This window comes from Vicugna pacos, chromosome 23 (genome assembly GCF_048564905.1).
Source record: "Vicugna pacos chromosome 23, VicPac4, whole genome shotgun sequence".
Lineage (NCBI taxonomy): Eukaryota > Metazoa > Chordata > Mammalia > Artiodactyla > Camelidae > Vicugna > Vicugna pacos.
The window spans coordinates 15,617,840-15,641,473 of record NC_133009.1 but is presented as its reverse complement, the minus strand read 5'-3'; the positions used below and the strand labels follow the sequence as shown (position 1 = coordinate 15,641,473).

General features: G+C 35.9%; 1 protein-coding gene and 1 long non-coding RNA gene across 2 annotated transcripts; both read right to left on the bottom strand.

Annotated features, from left to right (window-relative positions):
- Positions 1 to 422: 422 nt before the first annotated feature.
- LOC140688740 (uncharacterized) lies at positions 423 to 1,485 on the bottom strand. The gene is made up of 2 exons (XR_012063522.1): positions 1,360 to 1,485; positions 423 to 877 (listed from the first exon to the last, which is right to left on the bottom strand). It is a non-coding gene; the product is annotated as an uncharacterized lncRNA (long non-coding RNA).
- A 13,716-nt stretch (positions 1,486 to 15,201) lies between these two features.
- On the bottom strand, positions 15,202 to 23,003 carry PTGS2 (prostaglandin-endoperoxide synthase 2). Its single transcript, XM_031690033.2, has 10 exons — positions 22,476 to 23,003; positions 21,257 to 21,373; positions 20,991 to 21,134; positions 20,147 to 20,290; positions 19,633 to 19,814; positions 18,871 to 18,954; positions 18,509 to 18,755; positions 17,922 to 18,208; positions 17,457 to 17,604; positions 15,202 to 17,310 (listed from the first exon to the last, which is right to left on the bottom strand). The coding sequence occupies exons 1-10, from the start codon at positions 22,525 to 22,527 to the stop codon at positions 16,901 to 16,903; spliced, it is 1,815 nt and encodes a 604-aa protein (XP_031545893.1). The 5' UTR covers positions 22,528 to 23,003; the 3' UTR covers positions 15,202 to 16,900.
- Between the last annotated feature and the right edge of the window lie 631 nt (positions 23,004 to 23,634).

Genomic DNA, 23,634 nt, shown 5'->3' with positions numbered 1-23,634 from the left:
TTTAACAAATTAAGAGACTAAGTAGGGAGGTTACAGAAATTACTCAAGGTTGTAGAATTAGTCAATTGCAAATTTCTGTTCCAAACCTAGTTCTGCTAACCTCAAAACGCACTCTCTGAACTACTCTGCTCTACTTCTGGAGCATAATCTGATTTAAGGAGTGGAAAGAAATAAGGCTGTAGAGGTAGGCAGTCTTCAGACTGCCGGAGATTTTGTATGACATACATAGTAAGTGTTTCTGTATTTTATCTGTCTGACTTCCCCTCCACTTCCTCCTCAGGCTACCCATCATAATGCCTCCTCCCAGGTCTGAGATAGGCACCCGATCTGTACTTGGCCTGTCAGAGTGACTCATTCACTCCTCCAGCGTCAGTGGTTGAGCCAAAGATGAACATGTGATTCCAGCCAGGCCAACCAGAGGCTTTCACTGAAGATTTTTACTGAAACTAGAGAAGAGAACTTCTCTTCTGGTTCTTGGTGATATAAGTATGTAATGAGGAAATATGATCAATCACCTTTCTTTCCACATGGTGAAATGAGTCTACAATGGGGAAAAAATAATTTGGGCATAGCACTCTTCATTGTCAGTCAGCTCAGGAATGCTTTACGATATAACCCAGAGCAGGGGTGGAAAGAGAGAATAAATGTTCTTTTTGCAGAGTTGCATGAGGCATGTTAATATTAGCCTTCTCAACATAAAGTCAGATATTTGTAAGTGGGTAGAATCTCTCTTTTAGCAATACGTTTCCTCAAGAAAAGCAATCTTCTTGATGATAAGCTGTTTGTGCATTAAGAGAAAATGGACTCCATCTGGACTGAAGAATGAAGACATGGGCTGAAGACCATCCATCATTTTTCCCTTCTTCCTGGACTCACCCTGTAAAGTGAGCAAACATTAAGATTCTTCTCTCTACATAGACATCAGAAACTGCACAGAAATGTTGCCTGAGGCTGTACTTTATAAGAATTCAAAGAGTAGACTGATCCACAAAGTGTATATAGTGCTTGTCACACTTCTGTTCAAGGTCCCCAGAGAATCTCCACCACAATTAGGATAAATCCAGTCATCACCATGGCCTGTGAAGCCCTAGGTGACCCAGCATATGGCTTTCTCTCTGACCTCATCTTCTACTAGTTTCCTTTTTGCACCTTTTGCTCCTTTCCAACCAACTGGGCTCCTTGCTGTTCCTCAAACACTCTAAGCCCTCCTACTTCAGAAGGCTTGCACACTCTTGTTCCTCCTTCTGAAATACCTTTCTTTTAGATACCCAAAGGACGCTTTCACTTCTTTCAAGTCTCTGTTCAGATGTCACCAAAACATTGAGGCCTTTACTGCCCTCCCTAAATAAAACAACCTACCTGAATTTATGTGCCATTTTCTTTATAGTACTTAGGACTACTGACTTATTTCTTAATTGTCTGTCTCTCTCCGCTGGAATGTAGACTCTGTGAAAGCAAGAACTCTATTGCTTTGGTCACAGCAGAATTCCCTGCACCCTCTGGTAAGTGCTCAAGAACTGTTCTTTGATTGGATAAATGAAAGTAATTGTGACATTCATTGTGACATTATGTTAATAACTGATTTGTAATTATTGCTATATTCTTCAAAGTTCCTTGAGTCTTTTCATTTTTACATTAACATCACTAAACATTTTTCTTTTCTAAAATTGGTCACGCATATGTACATGCACCAGTGTAAGAACCACTGAGTTGGTAGAGAAGTAAATGTGCTAAGATCACTCTGGTGATTAAGTGAAGGATAGAATTAAGGGAGAGAAAATTGTCAACAAACTGTTAGGCTTTGAATGATGAAAGATTGAATTAGGCAAGTGGAAATGGATAAAGGATATTTAAAATGTTTAGGTAGTAATATCAGCAGAACTTGGGAAATATTCATCAGGAGTTGAGTTAAAGGAATAGTCAAGGATGACTCCATATTTCTAGGAGTGAATGGTTGATGACAATGCTACCAAATGAGAGGGAATACAAGAAGGGGTGATGTGGAGGTGGGGACAATCACAAAGCTAGTTTTGGCAAGACTGATGAGGTAATGGTGAAGAAAGCATCCAAGGAAATATGACCAGCAGACCACTGGACATACGAAGCTGACAGTTAAAGGCATGGTCTGCAGATTTAAATCTTAGTGTCATGTCCAACAATTACAACTTGTCAACATGCCCCCAAATGAAATAATCACCAGTCCTCTAAAATTGCTCCTGTTCTTCCTTCAGAGTGATATATTTAGGTTTCACCATCTTTGAGTAGAACAGATCAGTGAAGTAACATTTTTAAGTTAAGTATGACTTTACTAAAATGATAAATGTACAAAGTTTGAATATCAAATAAGAAGTCTTATATTGAGAAAAGTCTTCCTTTCCAAACCATTACTACTCCACTGAAACAACTCCTTTTAGCTCTTAGTTTTTTTCCTTTAGGATTAAGCTTCTTATTTCCTTTTTTTTCTTTTAAGTCATTCCTTTTTTTCTTCCACTTTTCCTGAGATATAATTGACATACAACTCTGTATACTTTTTTGAGGGGGTGGTGGGGCAGGTAATTAGATTTTATTTATTTTTATTTAATGGAGATGCTGGGGATTGAACCCAGGACCTTGTGCTTGCTAGGCACACACTCTACCACTGAGCCTATACCCTCCCCCCAATCTTCTTATTTCTAGATATTATGCTTACACTATTTCTTGGTTTGTCAGTTTTACATATTTTCTATTAATTTCCTGTAATGCAGATGAATTTTTTGCTCTCTTACTCTTTGTTCATCTCCTCTCCCAACATCCTAACGTAACTTTATCACAAGTTTTGATCAAATCAACAGTGTTTACATTATTGTGACTGGAATGTGATGTAAAAAGTCCTCAGAACCAAGTAGTATACCAACAGTTCGATTAGCTTTCCTTATTTGGCCCAAATTTAGCTTTTCTTTCAGTCAAATTTAATTACCTTTTTATTTGCTTAGTATTTTTTCCTGAATATCTATGCTCATTTTTACAAATATTTCATCATGCCTATAAAATTGCTATCAGTATTACTTTCTAAAATCCCAAACATGTCAAGTAATCTCTCAGTCTCTCAATTCCATATTTTTCTTTGTCCTCTTATTCCAATTTAACCAGTTGTTTCTAGTCCTGCTAAGTGTCTCATCCTGATTCTTTAAGCTTATCCATCAATGTGGAACTGAATTTTAATCACTATACTATATTGGATACCTTGTTTAACAAGACCCATTATTTTCTCCTTTCTTATTTTATGTTCTTATTTTACTGTAGTAATCTTCTAATAGCTTCTTGTGGATGAGTACTTGAGGTCCTTTTTTTTTTCACATTCTTTCTTTTTTCAATCCTTGCATGGCTGAAAAAGTCTTATTTTAGCTTCACATTTGATTGTGAATTTGGCTGGCTTTAGAATTTCACCTGGAAAATAATTTTCCCTCAGAATTTGAAAGGTATGTTTCTACTGATTCCTGGTGTCTAATGCTGTTCCTGAGAAATCCAATGCCATCTAATTTTCTTTTTTTTTTGATTGTAACTTACTTTTCATCCTTTCTCTGGAAATTTTTCAGTTCTCTCTCTTTTTTTTTTTTTAGCTTTTATTTTTTTATTTTTTTAATTTTTTTATTTTTTGGTATTTTTCTCTTTTTTATTAAAAAAATTTTGAGATAAAATATAATTTTTCAGTTCTCTTCTTCATCATTAGTGTTCTGAAATTTTGTAACATATGGTTGGGTTCTGTTTTCATTTTCTAGGCTGGTTTCACTATAGAACATTTTTTTCTAATAATTTAAACATAATTTCCCTATATTTTTGTTATTTTCTCTTTCTAAATGCCCTGTTTTTTAAGAGCTGGACCTCTTGGATTTCTCTGATCCTTTTATCTTTCCTTTCTCATTTCCCTCACATATCTTTTATACTACTTTCCAGAAGATTGTCTTGAGTTTCTACATATACTGAATTCTTTACTCTTAGTATCATGTGTTTAGTTATGTTTAGGTTCTTCTTTATTTGATGACTAATTCCTTTTCATATCATTGCCTTTTTTAAGAATGTCAAAGCTTGTCCTCTGAACATATTAATTAAGGCAGGGGATTTGCTAAGTAGAGGACAAGTGAGTAGGAGCTTGGCTAGAGGGGGTGGGTGAATGAACCAATATGTTTTAGCTAATGTGCCTAGCCCTTTCTGCTGTCCCTCAGTTATCAGCCCCTCAAGGAGTTTTCTCTTCTACTCTACTTTTCCAAATGTGAATTCCTCATGCATTGAAGACCTAACTGTGAAACACAACACTATACAATTAGTAGAATAATATGTAGACCTTAGAATGAAGAAGTTTTTAGCAAGATTTAAAATCACAAACAATAAGGAATTCATAGTTTTGACTTCATAAAAAAGCAAAATTTCCATTCAAGTTAAGATAATATTGTAATGTTCTTATATGCCAAAATATTAGGAATAGTTATCTCTGGATGGTGAGAACGTATCACAGGGAAGAAGGAAAACTCCAGAGAAGGTTGATTGAAATAAAATAGAGGAATAAGGAATTAGTTCCGCAAGTATGAGTCAAGGTGGGAGATAATTGTTGGTACAGAAGTGAGTGGAATCAAGTTAAACTTTATGAGCTAATGTAGTGCTAAATGATGATGAAGGTTGTCGTGGAAAAGAGTGGATGGTGGTTGAAATGGAGGAGTAGTGAAAATTATAGACCATTAAATAGATTAGCTACATGGTCCCTGTAATCTTTCAAACAGTGGGCAAGAGGTGTGGAGAAGTGTAAGACTCTGAGCCATTATCAAAGTCCTCAGTGTCTGATTAAGGATTGTCCAAGGATATTATAGACTAGGGAATTGGAAGACCACACTTCCAGAATTTGCTACTTTATTCAAAGAAATATCCTATCATACTCACTTTTATCTAAAACTGGTTATTCATAAATTCCAGCTTTTAGGATCAGCCTAGGAGGAGTTGTATTTTTTCACAAAGGACCATTATATTGCATTCAATACAGCCATAGTTCTCCTCTGTTTAGCTTTATCTATGTAGTAAATATTTTCCGTAGTGTTGAAAATCTCCACTTTCCTACTAAACTGACTGTTCTTTCATATTTCAATCTCTTAATTTGTGTGCATACCTAATTGCATCAGTGAATTCAGGCTAAAGGAAGATGAAAAGGTAGGGAAAGGCTGTGACATATGACAAGCAACCTTAAAAAAATTTTTTTTTAATTGAAGTATAATCAGTTACAATGTGTCAGTCTCTGCTGTACAGCATAATGTCCCAGTCATACATATACATACATATATTTGTTTTCATATTCTAAGCAACCTTTTAAGTCTAAAAAATTTTACAAGCCCCCTACTGATTTACAGAAGAAGTCTTCCAATTGTTCATACCAACTGATTGTCTTGTCTGCCCTAGGTCTGCCTGACCCACTTCCTGGGTTGATAAAGATTACTTGAATGCCAAGAAAACACTGGCAAGATTAGTCAGAGTCATTCAAAGGAAGTTACTTAAGAACTCACTTTGCTTATGTTCCTTTATAAACATTTCCACTCCTACCTTTTACCTAAAACCTTCACACTTGCCTCCCCTACTCCACACTACCCAAAACACCCTACCAAAGTAATAATGAAACAGATTTGTATTCTAGTTCTCTGTGGGTGGTCACATGTTTTTGATCAGTGCCCATAATTGGTGCAGATTTTAGATTTTATTTTTTTCCTCTCATAACATGCAGTAAAAGTGATCCTCCTAGTATATACCTCTGTCCATTCAATCTTGAAGTTTGTTTCTTCTTCTGTCTTCATAGTCCTTTAACATTCACTCAATATTTGTGGACACTAGGATTCTCCCTAATGGGTCCAGGAACCCATATGGTTTGAGTAGATTGAATTAACTGCTTTAAATTAAGGAACCATCCTGGGGAGACCATTTGATACATGAATTCTTTCAGTTCTACTGAATTCTAGTCCCCGTCGTGAAAATGCAGGCTGATTTTTATATATAATACACACACACTCACACACGTATACATATTTTTTAGAAGCAGTTTTTATCTTCTACAAATTAAAAATTCAATAGTCTGCTGGCATTCATTCAATATTGTAACTGTATTTTTCTCCTTGAGAAAATATAAGGTTCAGTTTCTTAGTATATTCACAGATTCAGGAGCATTTACTTCTATTAACCTGGTGCTCTGGGAGTATAATCCCCTAGAGGATCAGAGTTCTGGTTTACCCTAAAACTGTGCCAACAATGCTGCAGGAACATTTTTGTTGTTGGATCACCTCTTTCTAAACTACAAAAGAACACATCCTTTTTGGTAACATGTTCTCTCCAGTAATTTAGAAGCATCAATAAGGCTACAGGTTTCTTTCACATTTTGTCATATTTTACGAGATTTCCAGGCCCTTGCTCTCTTGTTCCTGAAGTAATTTCTTCAGGCAATGAATCTCAAACAGTAAGTATGAATTTTGTAACACTATTTTATAGATTCTTAGATGCACATTTTATGTTTGCTTTTTATATACCAGAAACTAGTATTTTATGGTTGATAGCATTTTACAATTAACTGGCATTGTGGAAGGTGTATATGTATGTTTATATCTCCTACTAGTTCTGTCTCTCTGGAGAATCCTGACTAATACGGAGAGTACACGAATTTGACTCACAAAACCCTGGATTACTTTACTGTTGTTATGATACTTTCTACGTTATACGAGTAAAGCCATTGTTATCTTCTGCCAGACATCAGAGGCATATTTATTTATTAAAGATTTGTGTGTTAGAGAAACTCCACATCTCATTACAACAATTCAGAATTTCATTCTAGTTTGAGCCCTTTCCCATTTAATTGAGAAAGAAGAATATTGTAGCCAGCGTCAACCTGCTCCTAATTTAGAAATGTTTATTCTTGGAGATCCATCTGTTTATCTGAGCCATACAACTTTCGTACTAGATAGAATTGCTTTAGCAGAAATATATTTTGACGTTATGGGGATGATTTCCACTCTCAACTATTCTAGGCAACAATCATCTTTGGGCAATCTCTTTGTCTTTTGTCTGTTCTCCAGGCCGTCACAAATTAGGTTGTTCAAAACCACTTAATAGAAAATATTCTGAAAAAGTCCTTGTCAAAGAATAGATTTAGCTCAATTTTTGTTTTATCTTCTTTTGTCTTTCTTTTCTTGGTTTCTTCTTTAGACTTATTTGGTTTTTATTTCTTAATTATTTTGGAAAAAATTCATCATTCCTAATTATTGTAGGCAATATCAAATTATCTTTGAGAATGTATTGAGTTTAAATCCAATGATGATAAAAATTCCATAAAATGTGTGCAGATCTGTATATCTCACAATGTGTAGAGAAATTTTATAACAGGTCGAAACAAGGTCAAACTTACTTTTCTAACAAAAATTAAATTGTATGACTATTTATAAATGAAACTGTATATGTGGACACAGTTAACATTAAGTTCCTCCCAAAAAATTAAGGTGTGCTTAAAGCTATATGTCGTTTTTCACTTTTTTCTTCAATTATTTCTGTGCTTGGTTATAACTCTTGTGTCAAGAACTGTGTTACAGCAATACATTGAAAGACATTTTAAATGATGCCTTATTCTTCCTTAAATGATCATCTTTAATCAGCCTAGTGCATATTTTTTTCCTCATTTGTAAAAGTGATACAAAGAGAGACAGTGAAGTCTACCAAATATAGACAGCTGAATGTCTGATATCCCAACAGATCATTTTACGAAAGATGCAAAGAATGCCCATTTCTAGTTGTTTCTTGTAATGGCCCCCAAACTGGACTAATCAGAGATTTATGACATTATGGAAATAGAAGTGATACTAGCACCTTAGGGATTATTCAGTTGTGTTAGTCTGCTAGGGTTGCCATAACAAAATTCCACAGACTGGGTGGTTTAAAGAACAGAAGTTTATTTCTCACAGGTCTGACAGCTGAGAAGTACAAGATCAAGGTGCTAGCCAATTTGGTTTCTGATGAAAGCTTTCTTCCTGGTTTATAAAGGGCTCTCTTTCACTTAGTAATATGCATTTAAGGTTCCTCCATGTCTTTTCATGGTTTGATAGCTCATTTCTTTTTAGTGCTGAGTAATATTTCATTGTCTGGATGTACCATGTTGTGTCTCTCCTTACAAGGACAGCAATAGATCAGAACCCTGACTTTATAATCACATTTAACCTTAGTTACTTCCTTAGAAGTAAGTTCAACCATACTTGGGGTTAGAACCTCAACATATGAATTTTCAAGGGACACAAACATTTAACTCATAACACTGTCTCTTAGTAGCTTCTCAATTGAAAGTTCTTTCTATGACATTACTACCCTATTTTCTTGTATAATTCTCTTAAGTCTTTTCCAGGTTGTTACTAATTCCCTTTCACTGTGTGAGAATCCACTGCCCTAGCTTCTTAACTTGGATTTTGCTCAAGGGCTTAAGAACTATCAGAAGTTTTACAATAATTTTTGTGTTATCTTTTGTTTTAGGTGTTTAGCTTTTAGCAAATCCTCAAAATAGTCTATGACAACAAAAGTGTTCATCTACTCACTAAGCAGTAATTTTCTCTCTCCTACCAGAGTAGCTTAGTCTTCTCACTTGTAAGTCTTTCAATGCTAGATGAAGCGTATCCACTCAGCCAAAAACCAGTAAGAAGTATTTTGTTTTGTTTTGGGTTTTGTTTTTTTGTTTGTTTGTTTTAAAAATTTATTAATTTTTTTCTTTTTCTTTTCTTTTTTTAAATTGAAGTATAATCAGTTTACAGTGTATCAGTTTCTAGTGTACAGCATAATAGTTCAGTCATACATACACATATATATTCATTTTCATATTCTTTTTCATTATAGGTTACTACAATATTTTGAATATAGTTCCCTATGCTATACAATATAAACTTGTTATCTATTTTATATACAGTAGTTAGTATCTGCAAATCTCGAACTCCCAATTTATCTCTTCCCACCCCCTTTCCCCTAGTAACCATGTTTGTTTTCTATGTCTGTGAGTCTGTTTCTATTTTGTAAATAAGTTCATTTGTGTCTTTTTTTTTTTTAGATTTTATATATAAGTTGATATCATATGGTATTTTTCTTTCTCTTTCTGGCTTACTTCACTTAGAATGACAATCTCCAGGTCCATCCATGTTGCTGCAAATGGCATTATTTTATTCTTTTTTATGGCTGAGTAGTATTCTATTATATAAATATACCACAGCTTCTTTATCCAGTCATCTATCAATGGACATTTAGATTGTTTCCATGTCTTGGCTATTGTAAATATTGCTGCTATGAACATTGGGGTGCACGTATCTGTATCTTTTTGAATTAAGGTTCCCTCTGGATATATGTCTAGGAGTGGGATTGTTGGATCATATGGTAAGTCTATTTTTAGTTTTTTGAGAAATCTCTGTAATGTTTTCCATAATGGCTGTATTAAACTACATTCCCATCAACAGTGTGGGAGGGTTCCCTTTTCTCCACACTCTCTCTAGCATTTACTGTTTATGGACTTTTGAATGACGGCCATTCTGACTGGTGTGAGGTGATACCTTGTAGTTTGTAGTTTTGATTTGAATTTCTCTGATAATTAATGATACTGAGCATTTTTTCATGTGTCTATTGGCTATTTGTATGTCTTCAGTAAGGAGTATTTTGGAGTTCCCAAATAGGATGAAGCTCATGCTAAGAATGAAAAAATGAATATCATGATTCTGTAATAATTACTTAGTGAAAAGGAGATTTATAAGAAGGAGTTGGAGAGAAATAAATTTATTGAGCATACAAGTTTCTCTAACTGTAAAAACTATTATTTTTTCATTTCACCATGCCATGATAATCCTCAGTTTGACTTGCTTCCTCCTTCTGGATCTTATTGAAGCTGAAGGATATTGGGCATGAAGTATCTGACCAGTTTTTTTCTTATTCTGAGCTGACATTATATTGGGAAAGGAAAAAATCTGATGCTGTTGCACTTATTTTGAAAGTGGACAAGTTGAGGCTTTCATTTTCAATTTAAATTCCAATAAGAAATTACACATTCTTTTTAAAAATCTCCTTCCAGCCTACACACAATATAGATTAGAGTGGATCCCAACAGAGATACAGCAGAGGGTGAGCGCACAGGCAAAAAAGATGGTGAATCAACGCTATAGCTAGTATTTGCAGAGAAAAGTCAAAAAACGGAAAGTCTTTGAAGAAATTTAATGATAACTTTATGGGATTAAAGACTGTACTTACAGTGAATTCATAAAACAGGATCTAAAAGAAATAAGTAATAAGGACCTTGAATCAAGAAGCCCACACCTGCCAGTCTACGTGGAATGCCAGAAGCATATCCAAAAGAGACTGTAACATTAAAATGTAATAGGAGACTGAGCTCAAAATGCACTACATGATTTACTGCATATATTTATGTTGAGTAATTTGCACATACTTCCCATGATAAGAGGTGCGTCCCATGACTCCCAGTCTGTTCTCTCATCCACGTTGACTTCTGTATTAGTCTCCTATTGCTGCTGTAACAGATTACCTAAACTTAGTGGTTTTACCAATACAAATTTATTATCTTATAGTTCAGTAGGTAGTTCGGAAGTCCTAAATGGCTCCTGTTGGGCTAAAATGGAGGTACATATTCCTTTCTGGAAACCCTAGGGAAGAATAAGTTTTCTTGCTTTTTCTACCTCCTAGAGGCTGCCCACACTCCTGCATCCCTGGCCCCTTCCATCTTCAAAGCCAGTAATAGCCAGTCAAGTCTTTCTCACATTGCGTCACTCTGACGCTGACTCTTCCGCCTTCCTCTTTCACATTTAAGGACTCTTATGATTACATTGGGTAATCCAGGATAAACTCTATTTTGAAGTCAGATTATTAGCAACCTTAATTCCATCTGCGGCCTTTATTCCTCTTTGTTGTGTAATATGTGAAAATTCTGGGGATTAGGACTTGGACAACTTTGGGTAGGGATACGTGATTCTAACAACAGCTAGGAAGTTAAAAAATTAAGTGCCCTAATTAATGTTCTGTATAATAGTATGACAGGGAAGACCTTTCCTGAGCTGTAAAGCTTCTTATCCCTGGTCTCTTATACACATTAAACCATCTGAGAAACCAAGATTTATTTTGTTACCACAGGATATGCAGATATTAAGTTAATTTAGGAGTCATATATGAGAAGAAGAATTTTGTAGCCATCTCTAAAACTTCTCATGGTATAACTGAAGCAAATGAAACCCAGAGAGATTCCTGGTTCTTGATGTCACAGAAAGCCATTATTAGAACATCAAATTACTTCCACTTTCTCTACTTTCTCAATGCAATATTATTATCAACAGTTATTTACTATATAACTAGAGGAATGAAAAACTTGAAAAGTCATTTGCCTTAAGTTATAGTTTGAAATAGAAAAATAAAAATAGATACCTTAAATTGTATGTCAATCCTGGGCTAGGAATACAGTAGGTAGTACTGTTTCCATAACCTTTTCAAGATGGGGCTCTTATTAACCACACTGCTAGAAAGTGGCAGAGCCCAGATTTGCCCAACTCCAAAGCCCATACCCTGGCTGCAAGCATCTAGCCAGTCCACCACCATGGTATTATCATCAGGATGTGAGAAGTCATGTTCTTGACTTGTAAGATCTAAATTAAGTAATTTACCTTAGAAATTCACAATTGTTTTATAATTCCCAAGGATATGTCCAACTATTTCAAGTGATGCTGTAAATTTCTAAACATAAAATAGAAGTCATATTCTAAATTAACCTATTTATGTTAATTCACTTTATTAAGACTATTTATAATATACAACATCTCTTAAAAGAATTAATAGGAGAAAAGGGATAGCTGAATCAATCTAGTTGGTGTTAAACTCCCCAAAGTTGAAACTTAATACAATTATATTGTTTCTAACATTCAAAATCTCTCTCTCTCTCTCTCTTTAAAAGCAGGCATTTTCCGACTTAAACAGCAATTCATATAACTCAATATTTAGAATATTTCTCAATAGTGGTAAGTCAAGTCTAAGTAAAACAATACCATGATAATGTTACAGAAAACAGACATTTTAAATGGTAGATTTCAGGGTGTGGGTGAAAAGAGACATTCTTCTCCTTTGCATCATCTCCAACTATTTTTTTTTTGTTCGAGGATAAGATTGTTTACCCATTGGCCTTTTTTCCTTGCTTCTTTCAGAGTACTATGTAAGTGTTTTCCACTCCTTCAAGAGCGTGCAAAACATACCCCACCCTGTGTTTTGTGAATGTTGCCATCGTGAACAGATATTGAGTAACAGCCAGGGAAAAAGCCACACCATGATGCTTCCACATCGTCTGTTGGGAACAATCAGGAACATGAAAGGGCAAGTGAATTCTATCTGGATGGAGTCCATTGTACAGAGACATAGAGGCAGGAAAAGCCGAAGCACTAGAGGCTGAGGCACAGGACCAGTCCAAGCTGCTTCTGTGTTTTCAGTGATGAGTCAGTTAGGATGAAACTGATTGGTAAGTGAACTGAGGATAACTGTCCCTGTGTGCTTTATTTTATCAAATAACAATCTATTTTCTGAAGTTTTTCCCATGGGTTCAGCTCATAGACAATTTGGCCATTTTATTATTCTGAGCAAAGTCACATAGACTGCTGAAATACATTCTACTTAGTTTAAAGTATTTAAGTCAGTTATTACAGTGACAATATTCTGATCACTTTTGAATGCCAGTTGTATTTAGTGAGGGTCCTTGAAAGTAGTGCATTTTGTCTGGACTGAAAAAACAGAATGATTTAACTGTTTGCTATTTATATTAAACTAGTTCCCTCTATTTCATACCCAGACTGTGGCTAAGCTGTGCAAAAGCTTGAGTCCTTAATAATACATTGGAATTAAAAAAAAATTGGAATTAGAAGTGGAGTTGAGGGACAATTGTGATTTTTAAATCTTTTTTTAAACCTTAGCTTTGTTTAAAACTATAGGAAAAAAAACAGTTTTGAATTTCCTAAGTCTGTTGTTAAAGTCCTAGGTTGTTAAAATATAATTATTAAATAAGTTGTAACACATGTCAAAGATATCTATCTATGGAAAGAAAGAAAGTGAGGGAACATCAGGGGTTCCATTTTGAAAATGGTAAATAGCAGTTTCTTGATTACTAGAGTGATCATTTAAATAATGTGAAATATGTAATAGCCACGTATCACTTAGATTTTAATTTGGGGGCATATATTTATTTACTTTTCTATTTTATCTATCTTTCTAATTACCATTCTATCAGCAAGTGCCCTAATCAAAAACAAATTGCCTTTCATTGAGGTCCTGAAATGCTTTCTTGTGAATAAAGTACATTAACTTTAGCAGATGAATTTTATAATAATTATTTTCAGTTTTGCAATGATTTGCTTTGATTTTTCATTACTCTTTACTGTTGTGATGATTAAATAGGTTACTTTCACATGGGTGATATGTATTTCAATCTATATACAGTAATTGGTTATGATATGCCAGGAACATGTCCATTTATAAGGAATAAGATGGCCCATGTACATTCCAAGTATTTACTTCAGCTCTAATGTGGTAAATGACTCTATCCAGATAGAGTAACTGGGAGTTCTCTTTCGTATAGAAAAATAGTCTACATAAGCTGGATATCAATAAATCCAATCACTAGTAAATACTGAGTGTGTTGTACAACCAAGACACATAAAATATAGATATCAGCCCACATGTTTTTAGGAGGAGGGATAGAAAAATTAGGTAGCGCCTTACTTCGAGTTATGGAGCTTAGCGTTCTAGAAGAAGGCAGATACAGAACATAAACGTATGTGTGCATTTTTTTTATTCTTTTGTTTAAGTTGTGTGAGAGAAGTTAAATGGATGCCACACAGTTACATTTAAATAATGGGACCTCAACAACCACAACAACAAAAACAGAGAAAAAGGATATCAGTATTCTCCTGAGAAGAAGAAAACTGAAAGATGTGTCTTCAGTTTTGGATGATTCTTATTTGGGGTATGTGGTGTTGAGAGAGCAGAGATGTAAAATAAGCCTCTAAATTTATGAATTTGAGTAGAGAAGTTATTAACTGATCCAAATAGAGGCTGCATCTGGAGACAAATTTGGGAGTGATTAATTAGTGGTTCACTTTTTAAGCTTGGATGGGATTAACCTGGAAGAGTGCAGATAAAGAAAAGAAGGGGGATCAAGACACTTTAATTTATACAGAACTGTATGAAGAGCTTTAAAAACAAACCCTGAATAGCAGCACTCTGTGAATGGGGAGAAAGACCAGGAGAGTATCAAACCATGAAGCCAAAAAAAGAAATATGTTTCAATAAAGAAGCTATAGACATTTGTGTTGAGTGCTGCTGAGAAGTTAAATCATCTGCTTATGCCTGAAATTAAGTTGTACCAGTTAAGTACATGGAGGGAGAGTAGACTGGGAAATGAGGGAGTAAGTCTAAAAATGGGCAATGGAATCTGAGTTACATGTATAAGGAAGGAAATAAAATAGGAGGTGAAAAATAATGATGAGGTTTGAGAAATCAATAGATTCAGTGAAACTGAAGAGTTAGATGTTAGTGTGAGTAGTAAAATAGGTGAGCTGAAAGTGTTGGTAATAAAGGAAGATGATTGAAATCAAGTTTTTGGAAATAGTGCAGTAATTAATGATGAGATAGAAGTATGTATAATCATGGGAAATATGGTGGAAGAAGGCAACACTGGAATGGAGAAGGACAAGGCAGAGAGGCCAGGCAGGATTTTAAATACATGGTCCATGTTGGCATTGAAACCCCCAAGATGTCAAGAGTAGAGTAGGAAAGACAATGTACTAGGTATCAATGGTTTGCTTAACTGAGTGTAATCTCTCCCTCTTTGAACTTTTAAAAACTCTGTACCTCCTTAGTAACTCATCTTGTTCTTTGACTTTTTTGTACTTGGTTTTTTTTCTTCTAAGATGAAGCAATGAAAACAAGTATGTTGCTGTCTCCTACAGCACAAAGCACAGGTTTTCTAATACAATGTTGAATGAATAAAAGATTATCAATAGTGACCCTAGGAAGCCTCTGTATGACTGAAGGCAGAACCATTTCATTAAGGGCAGGTCCAGTTTGGAATAGACAGGAGAATACAAAACAGTCATCTATTTTGAATATAACAATGCTTTAGAGAAATCATATCATATGACAAAGATATGCAGAAACAAGTAAAATTTATTTTAGAACTGATTTTTCAATTCTTAAATAGTACAAAAATAAACAGACATTTGTTTCAACTTAATTTTACATAAATTAATTTAATCATATATTTGTCTGAGGCACCAAAGCATTCAATACATACTCCAAATTCCCAGATTCAGTCAGATATTAACAACAAATCAGTTTTTTTATTTTTATTTTATTTTTTTAAATCAGTTTTTTTAATCAGTGAAGTTGATAGTTTTTTATACAAGCCCTTCTACTACTGACTTTCTTAACCATAACCCCTTTTATGTTTAATACAAAATCTTAAAAGTTCCCCTGAGTTATTTCTCTATAATGAACTTTCATTTTCTTCCTCTGCCAAAGAGGCATGCTTTTCAATTATTTACATAAATACTGATGTTATCTGTAATCAGTGCTGGATAATATTAAGACCCACAGTGCTTTGCAGACCGTCTTCCCCAGAAAGTTACAGTTGAATGAATTCATGAAACACCCACAGGTCCTTCAAAAATGTATAAAATGTCAGTCTTACAGCACATCCAGGCCAATGGAACACAATGTTCTCTGTGGGCTGGTGTATAGGTAAGCCTTAAAGACATAAATTCCAACCTTACATCTCAATATACCAGAGTTGGATTCCTAAAAATTTATTCACAAATCTTAATCCAATCATTTATCTTGTAGTAATAATAATTTATAGAGGTAATCCCGAAAGATACATTGATTCTGACATAATGCAAAAATCAATGATTGCAGCCTTAAACCCAGTTTATAACAATAACCATCCTAATAAAACATAAATAAGAGTCCTCAATAAATTAAATTAATATACAGTACCAGAAAATGTCAGCTGACCATGAGATGTGGAAAAGAAGCATTATCTTCCTGGGAACTATTCAGCGTTTGGTTTTGTTTTTAAATGAGAAAGGACATTCATTAGAATAGGAATAACTTCCTTGCTGTCAAGAACTCCCTATAGTTCTAAGGTGTTAGCCTCTGTAAGGCTTCTTTGGTTACACATGGTTAAAAATTATTTGTAAAGTTCTCTGCCTTTCACTTAAAATGAATGTATACCTTTTCATGAAGGCTCTTTGTAAGTTTTTTCTTCCCTTTTATTCCTCTTAAGAGGAACAAAATAGTAGTCCTGAGCTGAGGTTTTCCTGAAAACTTGCAAAAGTTCAGATAAGAAAATATAGACAGAGTCTAAAGAAAGACAAATTCAGATCTTAAAACCAGGAAGGCAAAATACAAGAAGCAGACTGATCAGAAGAGAATGTCTCTTAGCAAAATGGCTAAAAGATGATCATAAAAGGATCAGTGAGCAGGTAGTTGCTTCTCACATAAAATGGAAGATATCCTGGAAATATCAATAGTGTAGAAACAAATGTGCAGCATTTCGTCATCTTGTAACAGCACTTAAATGTTCAAACATCTTAGCTTTTGTTCTTATTGTAAGTTGAAATTCAAGTAAACAGATGTCATGCATTTCCCATTGGCTTGTACAAAAGAATGAAAACTGTTTTCCCCTTGAACTTGAAAAGACATCTTTAAAATCAACATGAAAATCTTCACAAGTATGACCCCTTTCTCCTTAACAGAAGATGTTAAGTAACGGAGCTTAGTATAAATATTAAATAATTAAGTTAAAAGAAATAGTTCATATAAATAAATAAATATGATCAATAGGCTTCTACAGTTCAGTTGAACGTTCTTTTAGTAGTACTGTGGGGTTGATATCATCTAGTCCAGAGTGGGAAGAGCTTGCATTAATGGTGACTGTTTTGGTGAGCTGTGGATCTTGAACACTGAATGAGGTAAAAGGACAGCCTTTCACATTATTGCAGATGAGAGACTGAATTGAGGCAGTGTTGATGATTTTAAAACCTACTTCTCCACCAAAAGTGCTGGGCTTCCAGTACTCAGGAGAACATATAGGATTACCCATCAGTCCTTTCAAGGAGAATGGTGCTCCAGCTTCTACCATGGTCTCCCCAAAGATGGCATCTGGACGAGGCTTTTCTACCAGAAGGGCAGGATACAGTTCCATGACATCAATGTCACCATAGAGTGCTTCTAACTCTGCAGCCATTTCCTTCTCTCCTGTGAAGGTGACATTGACAGAGATAGAATGTAAAACTTTTACGAAGTCAAAAAAATAATTTTACCCCTTTGCTCAATTTGCTTTCAACTACTCTGTTGTTTCCATTTGTCCCTGATTCTTTTAAGAAGTTTAGAAACTTTCTCACCTGTAAGTTCTTCAAATGATTCATAGGGCTTCAGTAGAAATCGTTTGCGGTACTCGTTAAAAGACTGGTATTTCATCTCTCTGCTCTGGTCAATTGAGGCCTTTGCTACTGTCTGTACTGCAGCTGGCAGATTCCTACCACCAGCAACCTGTGGAAAATGAATTAAATTGTAGAATATGAGTTTTAAGCATATTTATGATTTCCACTCTAAGAACATCCCTTGGGTATGAGGTAGATAAGACTGAGTCTCCCCGCTCACAAATTATTCAAGTGTGAAGTATTTATAGAATATCTCTATAATCTAGATGTTATTGGTAACATTATATTATAATCTAGCTTATGTCTTAGACTTCTTATTTCAAGGAGAAAATTTTACTAGCACATTACTCTTTTAGTAAGTTTAAGAAAAAAATGATTTCTGTTGCAGTCCTTTGTTTTGTTTGGTTTTTCAATAATAATGCTTACCCTCCCAGCAATTTGCCTGCTGAATGATTCAACAAACTGGGTGACGCCGTGTTCTAGTAAGATAGAGTTGTTGTAGATAAACTGCTGATAGTTGTACTCTTGGTCACCAATCTGAAAGCTGTCAGGCAGAAGGGGATGCCAGTGGTAGAGTGTGTTAAATTCAGCAGCAATACGGTTTTGGTACTGGAATTGTTGGTTGAAAAGTAGCTCTGGGTCAAACTTCAGTTTGAAGTGATAGCCACTCAAGTGCTGCACATAGTCTTCAATCACAATCTTAATAGTTTCTCCTGTGGGCACGCACACAAAATTTAGAACATGAATTCTTTCTGCTCACAAACTGTCAAGCCACACTGAAGTGCAGTTTTATTAATGTGCCATTCCTTCACTTTCTATGTTTTCCTTTTTATCATCAAAACAAAAGGTAGATATATCACCACTCAAGCTCAAGGATCAAATTAATGCGGAGCACATGATCTTACATTCACTACGTTCCTCAGAATAGAGAAAACCTAGCAAAGATTCTCCGGGGAAGAACACTTCCCCGGGGAAGAGAGTTTTGTTTAAATGATTTTCTCTTCTTGCTTTACCTATCAGTATGAGCCTGCTCGTCTGGAACAACCGCTCATCATCCCATTCTGGATGCTCCTGCTTCAGCACATCACACACTCTGTTGTGTTCCCGCAGCCAGATTGTGGCGTACATCATCAGACCAGGCACCAGACCAAAGAGCTCCTGCCCCACAGCAAACTGCAGGTGTTCAGGAACATGAGGAGGGTAGATCATCTCGACCTGAGTATCTTTGACTGTTGGAGGATACACCTCTCCACCAATTACCTAAAAAACAACAGTAATAAAAAAGAGGTTAAGAAACAAAATTCAATCATTAGAGATTTTGAATATAGGTAGGTGGTGAGTCATAACTAATTCTTAACATTTAAATGGAACAAACCTGATATTTCATTTTTCCATCCTTGAAAAGACGTAATTTATGCTGTCTCTCCAAAGATTCACCATAAACATGATTTAGGTCCACCTAGAAGATAATGGAAAAATTTCAGTTTGTTGTTTTGAAGTTGTTCTTATATAAAATGTCTGTGATGTATTTATCACTAAATAATTTGATGAGTTTACTTTAATTAAAAGTTTTCAACAACACACATTCTTTTTCATAGCCACAATAATAAATTAACTTACTTATCCACTGAAGCTACAAACCTATATGTGTCTCCAACGTTTAAAGGTATTATTGTCTCATATGGAACCTACATCATGTGCTTCACTATAATTATGTGGTATTCTTTTTAAAAGCATCATAAAATGTATTATTGATAAAAACTCTAATTAATAAGTTAAAGCTATATCATTGAAATCCAAGAGATAATAATGCTGCAAAAATCTCATCTTATAATAAAGCAAGATAATCAGGGTGTAAATGTTTTTGAATGTAACTTTTTGCAGTGCCAATATTTTAAACTAAAAGTATGAGCCAAATTGCAAATAATATCTTTATATATGTAAGTGTGTGTGTGTGTGTGTGTGTGTGTGTGTATTTTTACTAAACTAGTGAATTAAAATGGAAATTCTGTAAGGCTTTTATAGGTAGGACATTTTTAAAAAGAGGATCACTTATTTGGTATGGCAAATATATACATGGCCTTAGTGTTAACACTTCACTATGATTTAGTATAATTCTGATTTAACTCTGTCTTACCCCATGGTTCAGTCCTTTGGTGAAAGCTGGTCCTCGCTTATGATCTGTCTTGAAAAACTGATGGGTGAAGTGCTGGGCAAAGAATGCAAACATCATATTTGTGCCCTGGGGATCAGGGATGAACTTTCTTCTCAGAAGTAATTTTTCCACAACTTCTTTTGAATCAGGAAGCTCTTTCCTCCCTGAAAAATGAGAAAGCCAAGAGAAATACAATTGTGAACAGAGTCATAATATAAATGGAAGTTCAAAGATACAAGGGACAACTTCTTACTGAATACTTTTCTTTAACTAGTACTAACTCGGTTTTAATGAAAGAATTTGAAAACATCATGACATTACACCAAAATGCCCATTCACTTTCATGGAATTGTTTTACATAGATTCATACTTTCAAAAGACTCTCCTATGAGATATTCGTATGTTTTTATTAACAAATAAATGATAGTTTAGGGTCTAATTTTCTAGGTAGCAATCCAATCCCAGAATATATCTCTAACTGCTTCCTCTCACTCACCTTTCACACCCATGGGTGTTGGGCAGTCGTCAGCCACAGGAGGAAGAGCTCTTGTATAATAGGAGAGATTAGAAAAGGCTTCCCAGCTTTTATAGCCATAGTGTGCATTATAAGTTGGTGGGCTGTCAATCAGATTTGATCTTGCTGAAATTTCCAAGGGGGGGAAAAAAAACAAAAAAATTCCATTATTATTTGTTTCCATACACAAGGTAAATCAATGTTTATTTTTATTGTAAAGTGTGCAAAGTGGCACATTTAATTTGCCAGAGAATGAATTTAATTCCAAGAATGATCCTCTATTTTAAAACAATTATACTTTAAAGCCTAAGTGCCATCTGTACTCGAAAAGGAAAGAATGATTCATTAAAATGCATCTTTGATAAAGTATACATACTTTATCAGAAGGCATTATGGTCTACCATCTTGATTTTTCAAATAGGCATGCACTTACTATTCAAGAGGCCTATGAGAAGAATCTCTGGGCTTGGCACTCACTTTAGAAATAAAAAGTTATTTTCTTGCTGACCCCAATCCAAATTATCCACTTATTTTAATGAGTGCAATTCTGTGGCCCTAGGGCATTCAGTAAACAACTGGACCACACTTCCTTCACAAATTGGTAAGAAAAGTGAAGGTTAGAAGAGGTATGCAGGATTTTTAAGTAGAATTCTGACCATGAATCAGAACTTTATAAACTGGAAGGGCCTGAGTTGTCAATACTTTTGGCCAGTAAGGCAAACCAAAAAGGTGTATTTAAATGTTTTGGATTTGGTTTAAAAATCTAAAGTTTTATCAAGTACATTTTTCTTTGAGGCAGCTGAAAACCCTAGAGATTTGTACTTACATATCAACACGTATTTCATAATCATATTTCGCAGGAAGGAAATGTTATTGACAATGTTCCAGATTCCCTTGAAATGGGTAAGTATGTAGTGCACTGTGTTTGGAGTTGGTTTCAGGAGTAATTTTATTTTTGTCAGAAATTCAGCTGAAATGAGAGGGGGAAAAAAGAGGCAGAAATTAACAGGACTCGTTACAAGACACAATTCTGTAAAGTGGTAGCTGTATATATCGCCATTCTAAATGAGGGCACCGAATGGACAAACTTACGTGTTGAACAGTTTTCACCATAGAATCCTGTTCGGGTACAGTCACACTTATACTGGTCAAATCCTATGCTCATACATACACCTCGATTCTGGCATGGGTTGGAACAGCAAGGATTTGCTACAATAGAAGTAAGGACAGTAAATAAATCATTCTTCAGTGTCTTAATCTTGATGTAAACATTGAATTCTTTTACTTACTATGAGTCAACCTTACAATAAAAAAAATCAAGAAATATACAGGTGGTCATGGGAAAACAATTTTCTTTTTTAACTTGCCTCACAGAATGGTTATAATATAGAAATACCACCTTCCTATTCTAAATAAAGGTAATAGAATATTCCATCAGGGAAATCATGTTGCTAAGCTTTTCTTAGTAACTTTTTAGATGTCTGAATTAGCCTTTTTAAGAAGCTCAGAGAAGTAGGACTTTAAAAATTAAAGTGAATGGGTCTAGTACATTAATCAAAATTTAGCTTTTTTTTTTTTTTTGTCAAAACTGCAACTGTAGAAAGATCTAGAGGAAGAGCTTTCCAAGCTGATAAGGAAACAAGTACAAAGGTCCTGAGGCACGTTTGAGAGAGTGTGGCAGAAGCAGTGAGCAGGAGGTCGAAGGTGAGTTCAGAAAAGCCAAAGGCAGATTATATGGGTCTTACGGAAATCTGGGTTTTACTCCATGTGCCAAGGGCAACCACTGGATGGTTTACAGCATTAAAATGGCATAAGTTAATTTACATTAAAAAAAAACAAATTTAGGGAAATTTTCAAAGTAAAACCAGCTTGCTTTTAAAATATTTTGCTTATCTTAAAAAATAATCAGGGCTTTCCTGGGGTAGGAAAGCACTAACTAGGGTATTTAAAATAATTATTTCCATTCAATAACAGTAGATACTACACAAAAACGTTTCGCATATATTGATTAGACCCTGTTTTATCATAAAAACAATCTGCAAATTAGTATCGGTATTCCTACTTAGCAGATGAGAAAAGTGAGACTCAGACGGGTTAAGTAACTGGCCTGTGATGATCAGAGCTAGTGGCAAAGCTGGGCTATCAGTCTAGTTTGGACTCAAGTAGTCCAAATCTTTACCAAGTCATACAGTCTCTGTATTCCGAGGGTGTTCAGAATACCGGGAGGACCCGGGAGAGGTCAGAGCAGAAACTCAGCGCGGGTGTATGGAGTCGCGGAGTACCGGGCGCGGGGCGCCAGGTACTCACTCACCTGCACCGCAGAACGCCAGGGCGGCGCAGAGCAGCAGGGCGCGGGCGAGCATCTCCGCGGCGGGCGGGGCGCGGGCTGATGGTCCGACGGGCGGAGGCGTTGCGGCGTGTGGGCTCCGGGCTGTCGAACTGGAGGCGGCGCTGTGCGGCGTTCTTGGGCGTTCTCTGAAGCTCGCTGCAAGTCCTTCGACTGGAAGCTAACGGAGAGGACCTTCCTTTTATGCTTGAAAACTAAGCCCACGTGACGGCATGACTGTTTCTTTCCGCCTTTTCTTCTCCCTCTCCAAAACTTTTTCCCCTCTCTCTACTTTAATAATTGCGTAAGACCCGGGTGGGGGTGGTACCCACGCAACTGAGAAATTCGGCAGCCCGGGGAGCTGCGCTCGGCTTCCCCAAGGTGGGTGCAAAGCGGTCCCGCCCCCTCCCCGCTCACATCTCCTGCGCCCCTGCTCCAGTTTCTCCGCCTCCGGCGCCGGGCTTTGCGCCTGATTCCTTTCCTTCCTCCTAATATTTGACCCAGGCTTCCGAGAGCCGGTGGGGAGGCATATCTTCTTCAGGGAGGAAGGGCGGCCCCTAGGCTTCCTCTCCGGGAATCAGAGCTGCTGGGAGGTACCGGAGCTACTGGGAGGTTCCGGAGCCCAGGGAATCCCCTCGCGCGCCGCCGCCCCTGGTCTGGTCCCTAGGCTTTGGTGGGTTGAAGAAGTCACAGTCTGGACAGACTCGCGAGGGTCAGGCCGAGAAAGGCTGACATGTTTTACTCATGTCATGTATTTCAAACGTGTGATGATTTTAGTCACGACCCTTAACCTCGTGTGTATACCGCACACACATACACACCTTTAATTATTTAAAAATTTTATTTGGCGGAATGAAATGTAATAGGTATAGTCAGTGTACATATCTGTAACTTCTCTTTATGGCTAAGTTGTTTTCAACATAAGAAATACCGTTCTCCATACTACCACCCCCTCGTTGCTTCTTGGAATGGAGAAGAAAAGGAAAATTCCTCTCCTTAATACTGATCCTGAACAGTTAACCTGTGAATAGTCAATTTGAGATCGAGCGGTCACCACTTTATTTTCTCTCTAATGAACAAGGGAAGCGGAGGTGACCGGAATCTGCAGAGATGCTAGAAGTCTAGCACATCTGCTTAATGCATT